The 15,066-nt window shown below is 31.2% G+C and overlaps 1 protein-coding gene across 3 annotated transcripts; it reads right to left on the bottom strand.

Moving 5' to 3' along the window:
* Window positions 1-3,536: 3,536 nt before the first annotated feature.
* On the bottom strand, window positions 3,537-14,613 carry LOC114166585 (Leucine-rich repeat family protein). Of its 3 annotated transcripts, XM_085668021.1 has the most exons (17): window positions 14,463-14,613; window positions 14,191-14,249; window positions 13,406-13,843; window positions 13,190-13,318; window positions 12,897-13,104; window positions 11,754-11,900; window positions 11,182-11,256; window positions 10,792-10,863; window positions 10,186-10,257; window positions 8,621-8,692; window positions 8,411-8,482; window positions 7,455-7,526; window positions 7,128-7,199; window positions 5,857-6,000; window positions 5,618-5,689; window positions 4,934-5,080; window positions 3,537-3,958 (listed from the first exon to the last, which is right to left on the bottom strand). In XM_085668021.1, exons 3-17 carry the CDS (start codon window positions 13,598-13,600, stop codon window positions 3,774-3,776), a joined length of 1,734 nt encoding a protein of 577 aa, XP_085524147.1. In that variant the 5' UTR covers window positions 13,601-13,843; window positions 14,191-14,249; window positions 14,463-14,613; the 3' UTR covers window positions 3,537-3,773. The 3 variants fall into 3 exon arrangements, with proteins under 3 accessions (XP_085524147.1, XP_027907133.1, XP_085524148.1); XM_028051332.2 differs by lacking the exon at window positions 14,463-14,613 and having other exon boundaries at window positions 14,191-14,454; XM_085668022.1 differs by lacking the exons at window positions 10,792-10,863; window positions 14,463-14,613 and having other exon boundaries at window positions 14,191-14,454.
* Window positions 14,614-15,066: the final 453 nt, after the last annotated feature.

Genomic DNA, 15,066 nt, shown 5'->3' with positions numbered 1-15,066 from the left:
CTTGTTGCCTTCTGTCAGCCCCGTTCCAATCTTGCATGTAAATCACTGTGCTAATCCTTCATATTTCATCGTTCCCAAATTTTCTGTATGATTTTTTAATGTGCACCTTGTGGTGTACCCAAGAAAGAGGTCTAAAGCACTAAATCTTTAGGTTTATACCATCTTTTTGCTCAGGATTCAGGCACCAGTTATTTGCTTTAGTAGCTGTAAAAGCTGTTTGGTTTTTTTTCTTACTGTTATTTCTGAAGGTTTGTATATGAAGCAGTAAGTAATAAAGTTGTCTTGTTATTTATGTTATAATTCTTTCGAAAAAGAAAGTGACCTTTTAATTCAATGAAAGCCTTTTTGTTCATGAATACATAAAAGTTTGAAACAACCATTTTAACTTCAGAAATAGTTTTGTGTGTCAAATTTAGTTTCTCAGAAAAGCTGAAAGAGATTGCTGCTGTTTTCCCTCATTTTAAACACTGCAGAACACTCCTGAAGTGTTGGCTCTTGGCACGTTTTAAATATTAAAAAAAATGTCCAATTTTAATGTTTGAGCATTAAATTTGGGGATAGATAGGTTCTCTCGAGTCCACGAGTGTTGTGATTAGATTATATGGTGCAATTTGTTGAGTCCATAAATGCATGATTTGAGTTGGGACCCACTGTACCTACCCATGGTAGGGTATGAATATGTGATTTATTTTGATACCCCATTCATAGTCACTGCTGTCCCTTGTTTGGCATCAACAATCCCAGGCCCCCCTTTCTTCCTTCAGATCAATTTCACTTTCTGACAACAAAAAAACAAATGACAATGATATCTTAACTATTAAATTTTAACAACTTTCTTTTATAACATGAGGTGATATCTTTTAAGTGATTTTAGATTATTAAGAATGAAAAAATGAAAAAAATAAAAAATCACTTAGAAGATACCACCTAAAGTTATAAGAAAATTGTCAAAATTTAGTAGTCAAAAAATTATTTCTCAAAAACAAAATAAGAGCACAACACAAGTTGCAATTTTCTAGTAAATACTCAATATTACACCTGCTTAAAAATTCACATTATTGTTTCTTTTGATGCAATTATATTATGAATTATTGACTTTAATGATTTCGTATTGTTAGTATAATTTTTTTCTGGTACATTGTTAATAAAATATTACTGGTGATGTATTTTTTAAAGTAATTATTACAAAAAGAAAAAAAAATCGACAAATTTATCATGTGATCATTTATGATTGAGTGATACTGTAAAGGAAAAAGTTTCATCATGAACATCTCTTATGTTTTTCTGCCCCTATTTGATACCTACTAAAAAAATGTTATTTATATTCTTCTTGGTGATTTGTTTTTAAATTATTTTATATTTTAAAGTAAAAATATTATTTTATAGGTGTAAGATAGGAGTTGGATAAAAATTTGAGTGTTCGTCTTTCATTATCCAAAAACATTTATGCATGTTGATTATTTGATATAATTGTTCAACTAATTTTTTTGAAACATAAAATATTCTAGAAGATGTAATTTGTGTGACCGAAGGGACCATTCTCCCTCAATAGCAACAAGTTAGATATATTCAATAACACTCTATCCAATAATTTATCATAAAATATTTTTTATTCAATTTCTTATATTGCAGCTATTTTCAACATTATATATATAAATCAAATTACATTTGAGTAATTTATATACTTTTTTTATTGATTTAATAGTTAAATTACAATTTCGTATTATGATAACTATTCATATTAAATTATTTTAGAATTGAAGTTGAAAAATAATAAGATAGTCCAATAGCTCGTGTTTTAATATGTTTTTACAAATCAGACCGGTTATTGAATTGATAAAGACACCGATTCAAGTCAAATAGGTGATTGAACCCATATTAATAAAATATACAAATAACTAAATATAATAATAACATTAAAAAAAATATCATAATAATAATAAAAAGCAAAAGTAAGTTATTAACATTCACAATACACTTAAAAATTACATATACTACAATATTTAAATTTAACATTACTCTTTCAAAATAGTAATTTTTTTTTTCAAAAAAATTAATATTAATTTTTTCTATTTTGAAGGAAAACAATACGAATAACAATAAAAATTATTCTTTAAAACTTTCTGACCAATTTTGTTCATTTTGTTTTTCAATTTAATTAAATGCGTGGGTGCAGTTCTGGCAATCAATATTTACAACATTTCATAAGAATAAGAAACTACAACTACTTTACTGCTCTATTTTATCTTAACATGTAATGTTTATTTTGTAATTTAATTGTATATATTATTAAAATGTAGTAGTAAATTTATGTTCCAGCTTTTCGCTGTGACATATTTATAGAGAATTAATTTATCCTTTTACTCATATCTGTTTAAAACTTAATTAAAAATTTAAAAATATTTATTATTTCTTTTCTTAATCCCTAATTTCTCTTTTAACATAATCACACAAGTAAATATTAACCCTTACATTGGATTTAAAACTAGTCGTAACTTTCAAAAGAAAACACAACTTGTGCGTTTTAGTTTAATTAATTAGGATTAGATGTAATGACTAATAAATACCTTTTTCATTATTAGAGTTCGCTGGATACAACCAGTATAAATGTATAACACGACAAAGGTATGAGTATAAACTAATTGTGATTTCTTTAGTGATTATATATGATTAATTTTATTTTTAACTTAATATTTAATTTATAAAATAAAATAATGTCACTTTCTTTTACAAAAAAATAATTAAAATTCAAAAATTTCATTTTTTAAGAAAATTAAAATTTCAATACATACAAAATTGTCTCAAATTTTACAATATTTTCTGTTTTCACTGTCTAAAATTAAAAACATTGGCAAACAAATTATGATTCTAGTATTTATTTTTATTGTTTATTCCTCCCAATCTTATTTTAGCATCATAATATATACTATACATAATAACATTTAGATTTGATAGTTATTTTTGTACCACCTAAGTTTTCAAAATTCAATTTCATTGAAAGTGACAAATTACAAACATACAAACATAGACATATATAATTTATTTATGTTACATATCACTCCCATCAACAAATTAAGTTTAAATAATAAAGTATCTCGCCACCTACCGCACCGCTACTATCAATCATACCTACGATACTATTAACTTCTTTCAATATGACAATTTAAAACCTTCAACACAATAATAAATGTTTTAAAACATCATAAAAACCAGAAAAGAAACAATTAAACTTATTTTAAAATTCTCCTTGAAAATCATAAATCGATATGATATAACGTATGCATTATCAGCATCAATATCGTCTAAAAAATTAGAATACTTTCACCTGCTGTTAGAGAAACAAATGTTACTTTTATATTTACTTTTAACCACTAAAACTAAAATTTACTCACTTCTGAGTAATTAACACATTGAAATCGTTTAAATAATAATACACACACATCTTTATAACTTCAAGAACTCGCTTGTACAAAACAGTTGATTTTATATTTCAAACGTGACAAACAAGAAAAGTGAATTTATCACCACCTTGAATATGCAGTAGCAAACACGTCCTTGCATAATTCTTTTCCATTATGAACATTTACAAAACAACCAAACAACAAAAGCAAGCTTGGCAGCACACGTGGAGTTACAGCTTCCACAAAGCCATTATTATAGCTATGTACAATTTGAGGTCGTTTTTCCATTCTTCTCTGAGATACATCAGAGTACGACCGACATGTATTTATGATATAATATACGTATATACACAGATCAGAATAGCGCATTAACTAACCTGGGCGAAAGCTTACCAGATTCGGGAGGTATATTGATTTCAGTTTCTTCATGTCATTTGCTGTCACCTTGCAGGACTCCAATGTCAGAGATCTCAAGTTTTTGAGTGCTTTCAAATGCTGCAGACCAGCATTGGTGATACGAGAATTTGAAACATTCAAAGAAACCAACCCAGTGAGCCCTGAAATAATGATCATAAACGTGTGATCATCACAGACATGTATAGCTAACTACGATCACCTAACTTTCACGACTCTGGCCAAAGGAATAAATGCAAACCATTTTTCATTAAGATAATACCAATTTAAAGCAGGGAAGATTTGGGAACGGATTCGGTGACTTTTTCTCAAGAAAAGTCACGGTAACTTTAGTTAATTTTGCTCAATTTTTAATTGGTTTCATTATATTTTTTTTGTTGGAAAATTGAAGTTGGTCATTCAATGAAAATTAACTAAAGTTAGGTGACCTTTCCCAAGAATAATTTCCCAACACAATATTGACTATAAACAAAAGAAGAGGATACAATAATCTTCTTTGTGAATGAATGACACAACCTACACATACAGAATAACTAGACTAACACAGATAGTGTCCAAAGGACCAGGAAAGTAAGACCAAGGTCTGATTATATCCAATCACCACTTGAGTATAACTTGTATACCGGGATATTCTACTGCACTTGCATATCACGATGAAGGTATGCATACTTGATTTCTAGACAAAGATTCATCGAAAATAAAGACAATAATAGAGCAAAGCTGACATATTTAGATGCCTTTTACTAATACCAAATTGGGTTATTGCCTTGGAAACCTAATTTAACTCAACTTTACAGCACAACGAAAATATTTATTACATACAAACTTCAGAATTCATTTAGGACTTAAATTTCCCAACTAGAGTCCCTTGAATAGCCAACGAATTGAAGCATTTAGGACTTTCACGAGCAGACGCCCTTCAAAAAGAAGGGCATATGATCCCGTTTAATATATAACCCAAGCCCGACAACTTGTTATGAAACTGTTTACTAAAATCACAACACTTGTTCACATTTTTTGTGATTATTTAGGTTTTCAAGTTGGTCAAGAAGGAATAAAAAACGAAAGCAGAATTATACAACATACTTGTCAGATAAAACAAAGGAATGCGGAAGTACCTGAAATTAACTCAAGAGTTTTGTCTGTAAGATTGCTGTTTTGTGATAAATTTAAGCAGACCAGAGAAGAAAGCTCTTTGATATTTTTCACACCAGCATCCGTCAAAGCTCCACCACATATTTCCAAAGACCTCAGGTTCTTAAACTCTGTTTCACCACAAAGAAAGTTGGCAAACCAACGAATTCAACTTGTAACTGATATGGGCTCAATCAAAGAACATTAACATTCCTTCTATTCCATGTAAATACCACTAATCATAGGGGAATTAATATTGAATTTGAATCTTATTTGACAAGAAACAATTTACAGTAAAAACTAGTCAGTCCGTGCATATACTTTTCACACGAGACTAACAAAAATCTTTCCAGCAACTGCATATTACATGCATCAAATTGACATTTAGTGATCAGATTAAACTTAAACAAAAATAATGTATGTGAGCTAAACATTGCGAATTAAGAGACAAGCATTATCCAATCACATTTCAGATAAAATATAGCTCATGTAATTTGACTGTAAAGAAAAGACAAGACATCTTTTATTTGTCATGTAAAAATAAGAAACACAAAAAGCCAGAAAAAATAAAATAAAAAGAGAACCATATTGAAGGAAAAAGGTAATAATCAACATATCCACGAATATTCATGCGTGCCGAAGTAAATATTTAGTGATGAATTGCATACTTTTCAAATAGTTTGTACCAAAATCTGTTATTCGTGCACCAAACAAATCCAGGTCAGTGAGGCCAGTCAAACCTGCATTGCCAAATTCAGAATTATGAATGCTGCAAAATTAAACTTTAAGATTAGAAAATAAAACCTTAAGCTAAGAATAGAAAAATTTGTGCCAACTCAAGTCACTCTATCGCTACATTATCATATGGGATGCATGTGTAAAATATTTCACATATAGAAACACATACTTGTAAGGTTTGACAGGCCGATGTCAGAAATTTGGTAAGCATCCAAATTAAGGGACTTCAGAGATGAGAGTCCACACAATTTGCTTAAACCACCGTCACTAACCATGGTAAAAGAAAGATTTATTTTCTGCAGATTAGACAATCCTACAACAAATAGAATAAAAAAATAATCAATGAAAAAAATCGTCACAGAATTCTACATATCTCAAGCATTTACTGCACCTCGCATAGTAAGAATCACAACTCAAAGAATGTCATATTTCTTCCTCATTGGTTTATTCATTAATCAGCAGTTAACCATGTCACGAGATTAGTATATAGGATAACATCAACTTTCAAATGTAAAAAGGGATAAAACTAACTTCAAAAGAAAGAATGAAACTTCAAACACAAACTATAGAGATGGGGCATCAGAGCATCAGTCCCAAATATCCAAATCGGATGAGATGCAATAGGTAAAACGATCAGACATAATTCAGTAGCATAAAATATCTCTCAAAATTACGAACATAACCACATCATAGTTATCAATATTATAGAAGTGAAGTCAGCAGAACAGTCAACGAAGTTTTTAAGTGGTGCATTTTTTAATTATGGCCAATACAGTGGCTGTGCCATGCCATAGTGCTGCTTAAATGAGGCATTTCTGAAAACCCTCTTTCGGCCACAAAATTACAGTTTCTTTCAGGGGAGGAGAGGGGTTAGGAGCAAAGTTGAGATTTCTGTCCCCTATTTTAGAACTAAAAAAACCCCTAATATGTAGTTCTCTAAAGTTTCAACCAACACCCACCTATCTCTAGCAGTATTACTAGTGATACTCACCTTCCATTATTGTTCTCTACTTTGAACCCTCATCCTCCTCTGTCAGAACTCTGCAACATCCACCCTGGCCTCACTTTTTATTAAATGTCTGAATGTCTTGCCTTTTAAAATTTGATAAATGAGCATGCCTTGGTTTCCCTGACGTCTTTTGTTATTAGCTGACGTTTTATTAAAACCCATGCATGACATGACCTTTTATTGGTAAATATGAATATGTCATCAATGTTGAGTGTTTTCTTTTAAATCGCAAGCACTTATATTTGTACATAGTATAAATTATTTGATCTACATATAAAACTTTAAAATAGAGGCCATCTTACTAATAAGCTATACTGTTTATTTTTGAGGTTGGCCACTATACACTGATATCCACAATTTTTTCGAAGTACAAGCAAAGCTCAACCAAAAAAACATACAAATTATGATAGTAAGGATCTGGTATATCGAACCTGACAAATGCTGTAGTCCATTGCTTCCAACTTCTGTATCAGACAATTCCAAGCAGTTCAATCGCTTATGGCCTTAAAACATTGAGAAGAAAACGAGTCAAATGTTCACTCAAGCAGAAATGTGCGTTTAAAATGATAAATAACATGAACAATCTTAAACTAATTAATTGCAACCAATTATGCCAAGTAGATAATGTGCTAAGTTAATTTTTTCACTTTCTTTACCCAAAACATTTAGGCAGCAACAACATCCAGGAAGTCATAAAAAAGAGAAAGAAAACAATAGAAATAGCATATAATAAAATAAGTGAGAATTCAAGCATCTACCAGCCAAATTGACCAACCCTTCATCACCAATCTTACATGAATCAAGGTTCAAGCTCTCCAACTTTGTCAATCCTGCTTGAAAACATACATCAAACCGTTAGATACAGCCATTTTCTTTCAAATATATCCACTGTCTTAGGATTACTGCTTTATATCTTTAATAATACATAAATATTCTGCTCATGTATTAATTTAACATGTACAAAATAATAAGTTACAAGTTATATCACGAACAATAACTACAAGTAAGACTATACTATTGAGAGTGTAACTCATGAAGGTAATATGTGAAGTAGAGATTAATCAGTTATCATTGCTATAAAAGTAGTCTTACAGAGTCAACACATTAGTGTAACACTACATCTTCCAAAATTGGCGCCAAAATTATTGCCGATTTCAGGAAATTTCAAAGAAAACAGTATCACACCATCAAACCAATATGTTCGTTTCTAATATAAGACTATAGTTTGTTCAGTCTTGAAGTTGTGCTGCCCACAAATGTTCCGTCTTGCAAACTTCAAAGTCCAAACAGTCCAATCCTGGATGTGAGATGGGTGTGCTTAGATATCCTCAGTAAGCTTGGAATATGACCAAACTCCTTACAAGATTCAAGCAATCCTCTCCTTTGAGTTAGGATTTGAAGTCGGAATAGAGGTAGATTGTATACTTTTCTAATATATAATTTGATGGATGGATGACACTGAGGACTTGGAATGCCACATAATTAGGGACAAAAATATATTTTTTTTCTCGGATATTTAGCATTAAATTCCTGGTTCCACATTTCACATTCCCGGAAAAGGATAGGTTTAACTACCTAGCAGCCCATATGGCATGTAAGAATTCCATTAGACAGATCTACTAGTGTCCACTTACAAGTTTATAAATAGCTTCTATCTTCACAATAGACCATGATGAATATAGGAAAATAAAACAAGCAAGAGATTCGAAATCACCTTTCAAGTGAATTAAACATGTATCTGTTATGACATTAAATCCCAAGTTTAATACTTTCAAATTTTCCAGTCCTGTAAAAAAAAGGATAATGTTACAAACATAATGCCCCCAACAAAATTTATGGTGTCAAAAAAACAGCCCAAAAAGCTTATTATTAAATATAAAATTACAGCCTGAAAGAGGTAACCATGCAATTCTTAACAACTTACGTGAAAATTTTTTGCACCCATTGTCAGAGATATTGCATCTATTAAGATTCAAGTTTGATAGTGCAGGAAGCTCTGGCACAAAACATAACATCAAATCAATCATCAATGGACATTTCACGTTCAATAGGTTATTTATTGACAAGAAAGACATGATGAATTTAGACTAAGATTCAACAAACAGTCCACTGATTATAAAAACCCTAATAGTAGGTGGTTCAAAATAATAGGAATGTCAGCTCAAACCTTTTTGGTTGGAGTCAATTAAACTCGTAAAATTAAAACCTCAAAGCTACTGAATAAACAAAAATGTAAATACTGTGCTAACATTATAAATTATTAGAAACAAATAACTGGGTTTCTTCTGAAAAGGTACTAACTAAGGCTTGGACCAAATTCCTTTGGCGGGTAATCAAAGCATTAGCTAAAAACTGCTTGGTGGACTGAAATTTCGCTCGATTATTTGGTTCTGCAAAAATATGTTACTGCTCTGTATTAGCCAAATTTCGCTTAGCCACTTTTAATTTCGCTAAACGGATTCCTAAAAAACTAACCTTTAATTATTTGCTTATGTTTTTGAAATGACCTTCATATTTATAGTTTTAATTTGATTAAATAAATGAGTGTATCTTTTAATGTTACCTTTAATGTTTATAATTAGTTATTTAATGATAATTGAGTTTTAAAATGAAATTTGAGTTGGATTTATGAAAGTGATGATTACCTAGGTGGTAATTAGGGTGACTAAGCTGTAGTGTGCATATTGAGTAATGAAGCCAATAATGTTGTAATTGGCTTGACTAAGATATATCTTCTTAAAGTTATCGAGTCATGAGTCAAGTTGGATATTCTTTAAATTTCTTGGAGCCTTGAGTAAAGCTAGGATTGTGATTGATAGACTGATTCATAATTTGATTGTATAATTCTACGTGGTAACAAAAGTTTATATGAAGTTTTTAATGGTGAATTGGAATTGTATATTAAATTTAAATAATAACAATTTACCATTGTGCTTTGTATGTGCTATGAGATATCATATATTAATGCGTGAGCAAGTAAATAGAATGTGATATGATCATTTGTGATGTTTTGAAATAGTATCGGCACATCCACCTGTGTATATATAACAATATATTTTGGTTTGTAAGACCAATGTGCTTGAAATAAAATAAATTCACTTGTTTTATATTAAAAATATTCATGCATGTCATATACTTTAATTTTTAAGTTAGCAAAGTTATTAGTAATCATATATATTTTATGGTGACGTTGTCTAAGAAAGCTCAGTTTAAATACTTGGAATCACATCCCAACCCAAGCATTTTGTTTCTAAAGCTTCACAGCTAGTAGACTTTCCCTTCTCAAATTACAATCTTCTTGCAGTAGTATGCTAAAAGGATCCAAACTAATGCTTTAAGCTTTAAAGTATTCATCCCTTCAAATATAAGAGCAGGGCTATAACATTTCCAACAAATACTTAAGCCAATAACCAAGAGATTATACCCCTACCAAACTGGTTCTAACAAGACGGATTAATACAATAGGCATAAAAATCTATGAAAGAATACCTGCAAGAGAATCCAAGCATGCAGCTGTTACAAGGCACCCTTCCAAATTTAACAGGGCAAGCTTCTGTAACCCTGTAATGAACCAAAAATGTTGAAAATAAATGAGACAGGTTAATATGAAATTATGAAATTTCCTTTCAACAGGTAAGCTGGGACGCTAGTGCATTGTAACTTGGATGTACACCCAACTGTGCAATTTCTCTAATTAAACAACTTAACAAAGATCAACCTTGGAAAAATAATTGACAAAATATTTCATCATGAGGTGGACTTTATATGAACATATTTTTAAATCAGCATTCTTAGACAAAACGAGTCTACATTTTAAAATTGAAGCACAAAGTATTTTAATCTGAAATTAAAAGAAAAATAACTAATTTGGTCTTTAAAATAAAAGTTCGACTCTATAAAACACGAACAGTTCATAATTGCATACAGTAGTATGAAGTCCTATAAAGTTCTATTAATAACTTCATTGAATAAAATCTTGGTACATACAAAAGTAAAAGTGGGCACAAAACATCAATTGACCATTGCATCTTCACATAGAACATGTGTAGCAAGACTAAAGAGAGACATATAAAACTATTTTGAGGAAAACAATACCTCTCAGGAAACTGACGCCAAAATCAGTCACTTTACTGGATGAAATCTCTAGACTTTTCAGGCTAGCAAGCTCTGGAGGTAAATTGAATCAGATAAATTGTATTGTTGATTACTGAAAAATATGTCTAATAAGATGACAATGTTTACTTCTATAAAAATAAAGACATGCATGCTGACAATTCTTTGTTATCAAATACAGTTTTTGCTATTTAATCTTCTCAAGTGATATAAAACCCTTAAACTCAAGGTAAATAAACTTTGCAGAATATGTGTAAAAACTACTCTGTAGTAGAAAACATACTAATTGCATAAAAGAAAGTCTAGACAATCAATCTTGGGTAAAAATTAAGTTACTGTAATCAAAAGAAAGCAAGATGTTTTGCAACAAACCTGAAAGAGGTTTCATATCATAATCTGTTATGCAATTACACCACTTTAAATTGAGAGATTCCAACTTGGTCAAACCTGAAAATACGGACCAAATCATTTGACACAAATTACATGGATATCAAGTTTGTTTTGTTGTCCAAGAGTTCATGCTACATAATCACAGCTACTGTAATAGAACTCCTTCAACCTTTTACAGTGTGCACTTGTTCACTAATACATAATTGTAAATGAAACAGCTAATATTATGAAAAAGTGTAGTAAGTTATTGATTCCTTATTTTAGCTTTCCATAGCACTTGTCAAGAATAGAGGCACAAGGTAGGACAAAAAATATTACTCTATTTGGATGTTCAGTTAATTGTCTCTGCTTCATTGACAACACAATGTCAATTGTAAGTTGAAAGATCCAACAACTGTGATAGACATTAGACAATAATACTACATCATAGGATATAGTAGCAGCCTATGACTTAAATAAGTTGGAAGTTCAAATTTGAACACAGTTTTGAATGTCTTACAATAACTGGTTAGTAAAGCTTTACTTTCACACAAAAATTGCATCTAAGAACAAACCTCGAAGATGAACGAGGCCTCCATGAATCCCGGGGCATCTCTCCAAATCCAACTTGACCAAGTTAACAAGACCAGAAAAGGCACTCATTCCCTTAGCAGAAACTGAATCATTTCGTCTAAAACTCAAACTTGTCAAATTTGACAGGCCTGGAATATTTTATCACAGTTGTTGTAAACATTCAGTAAAAGCATCTTATGGACGAAGCTCCTAGAAGTAAGTAATTTCACATGAATATCTACATTATATGTAAGACACATGAAAATTATGAATACGTTATGTAGCAAAAAGGCTAAGACAGATGGCAGAGGTAAACAGAAACAATATATTACACAAAAATGCATGCAAACCACTTCAACCTCCCTGTTCAGAATTCATTGTGTCAAATTGGATTAACTGATATGGGTGGCTGTTGAAAACATTTTCATTCTTTAAAAGAAAGAGAATTTCCAAGGCAGGTAAAATAATCATCTGCGTTTTCTCTCCAGAATTAAATTCTTTGAACATGATATATTAAAATATTTAACATTATAGTAAAAATAGCACCTAAAATGTAATAGCATGCAGGTGATCGGCACAAGATTCATGTATTCATTTTTTCAATATTAAAAGAAAAGAAAATGAGAAATAGGTGCATCAATAGGAAACAAATTTGCCAAAAGAATAAAGATAACTATGCGGAGAATTCTGGTAAAAAAGTTTCTAAGTAATAACCAAAGTGGTTAATGACATTCAAAACTAACAATGAGTTTATACTTACTCCTTATACTGATCCCTTGAAGGATAAAGTTCTTAAATTGAAAATCATTTACCAAGAATTCATTCACTGAAATTTTTTCATTGAAAAGACCTAACTATCACCGGAAAAAAAAATTATGAACTGGCAGCCAGAGTATCCTAGGCTAACTTTAAATATTTCACATAGCATTAAAAATAAGGCAATACGTAGCCCATTTCCACATCAATGTATAGAGAATGTTTACCAAAGAATATTAAAATATTTTTTAAATTTTTTAAGATGAAGAAAATAATATAAATATATAAAATGCCAAAGGACTAACACCCAAGAGCAAATAGGAGAAATAAATGAATAACTGCAGATGCATTGAGCGTGATTTTATAACAAACAGGAAAAGAAAGATTACCACTAATGCACTCTAGTCCACGATCTGAAATTTGATCACAATAATTTAGATTTAAAGAAATTATACTTTCACAATCTTTAAGGTATGTCAGCCCAAAATCAGTGACATCAGACCCAGAAAGATCTACAGAAAGTAAAGATGAACCCTGGGATGAGATTACATCCATCCAATTATCATCAACACCATCATATTCTCCTAAGTAAAGATCCTGTCAAAAAAAAAAAGAGATAAAAATAATTGTTAGACCAAGAACACATAATCAACCAGGTTCATAATTACCTTTAATTATTTACCTGTAGAGCACAATCTCGAAAAGCTTCTAAGGAAACACTGGTTAGACGTCTGGAGTAAACCAAATTATTAAAAATTAACTGACTTATATCCCGTGGCAGCATAGAAAATGAGTTATATTTATCAATGTCCTGTCAGATAAAGGTTGCAGTGATTAGATCTAATCATCAACATATATAGGGTCCGAACAAGTAACAAATCTTTTGTTAAAACAATACCTCATTTATTTTCTGTATACACAGGTCCAACAATGGTGGACATTCTCCTTTCCGTAACTGAAAATCAATAGATGGATAAGAAAAAGAGGATGTCCACCATTTCAAACTCCCACATTTAGAATATCTTCGTGATAGACCTCTGATAATACTATCTTCATTGTCCTGCTCTCGCTTCCTAGAACAAGCTCCCCCCATCCAGGATATATTCCCGTCACCAATATATGTCAAAAAACTTGCAGCACAACACTAGACGAATCCATTCAATAACCAACAGCTAACATATGGAACTAACGCATCACTTCATCCTATTAAAAAGGCCAGACACAGTAATAGCTGAATAAGATTCAGCAACTTGAGCATTCAGGAATTGACTTCTCTTGAATCCATTAACAAGTTCTATCTACAACATCCACCTCCTCTAAAATCCAAAGACCAAAACTGCCAAATCAGCTTGAAATATCAGCAATTGCACAATAATAACCACTTGCCATATTTGTCTTAAACACACACACACAAACAGGAAAAGGGTAGATTACACTAGGACCTCACTGTACACTAAAAAAAGGACACTGCAAATAAAAATAGTACTTAAAAAAAACTAATATGAACGGCACAATAGTACTGTAACAATACTGTAAAAAACTGAAACAACGAAATTCTCATAAAATACACTAAAATAGGAGGGTTTAAAATTACAATACATATACAAATAAACTTAAGCATACACAGGTACATAAATAAATAATAGTAGCGATGAAAGAACCGGCCGCATAGTAGCAACTTACAATGATCGAAGTGCAGAGAACCCAAACGGCTAAGTAACAAATTGCGAGCGATGATCGAACTGCAGAGAACACAAACGGAACATAATAGCTAGTTACGAACGATGATCGAACTGCAGAGAACAGCAGAATCTACAGATTTTGTTGAATGAAGATTTGCAGAGAGGTAAAGAACAACAGAACGAAAGACGATTGTGGAAAGAGTGAACCGAAAAAGCAGAGAGAGTTTGTAGCGAAGGGAAACTGAGAAGAAGTTGCAGGTGAAAGTTGAAAACCTGGGAGTGAGTGCGAGAAGAAAAGAGTGGTGGGTGGGGACGTGGCTCGTAACCGAGGCTCCGTCCGAAGCAAACATCGGAATACACGTGGCGAAAATGGTAGGTAAGGGATTGAGAGGAAGGTGGAACTCTCATGACTTTATCCATTTGGAAGAGTAGGTGGGACCCACTCGGTTGCCTTGCGAACTGTGTGCACGCAATGATGCTCGTTCAATTCGTTCATCACGCTACTTAACATAACCATTGGTTTAATATATCTTCGTTTATTTTTTATTCATTAAATTAATTTATGCCTCCATTTATTAATCAACAATCATGGCATCACTTGTTTGTTTCTACTTCCATCCTACTTAACCATTCATCCTTTACGCTATTGCACGAATCAATCCAACAAATTTAAAAGTGTATAATTGACGGAATTCTCTTAAAACAACACTTCAGTGCGTAATTGATTTCATATTGAAATTTTTAAAATCCACTGGTCAATGAGATTTTAATTAAAGTTTCGCATATTTAATTTTATTGAAAAGTTTAGCATGAATTCATAATTGAAAAAATAATTTAGATAAAAAAGGTTATCGAATTCTACTACTAACAATGGAAG

This window comes from Vigna unguiculata, chromosome 10, assembly GCF_037176805.1.
Source record: "Vigna unguiculata cultivar grain cowpea cultivar isolate G323 ecotype 2 chromosome 10, ASM3717680v1, whole genome shotgun sequence".
NCBI classification, from domain to species: Eukaryota; Viridiplantae; Streptophyta; class Magnoliopsida; order Fabales; family Fabaceae; genus Vigna; species Vigna unguiculata.
The sequence above is the reverse complement of the archived record's forward strand: the minus strand, read 5'-3'. Positions and strand labels throughout refer to the sequence as shown.

Excerpts from the sequence above, each read along its gene's own strand:
- LOC114166585 (XM_085668021.1), bottom strand. The coding sequence starts at position 13,600 with ATGGGGGGAGCTTGTTCTAGGAAGCGAGAGCAGGACAATGAAGATAGT. Across the intron at positions 11,901-12,896 it reads TGGACTAGAGTGCATTAGTG|GCCTGTCAAATTTGACAAGT; the intron begins GTAATCTTTCTT and ends AAAATATTCCAG. Across the intron at positions 10,258-10,791 it reads TGGCGTCAGTTTCCTGAGAG|GGTTACAGAAGCTTGCCCTG; the intron begins GTATTGTTTTCC and ends GGTTCATTACAG.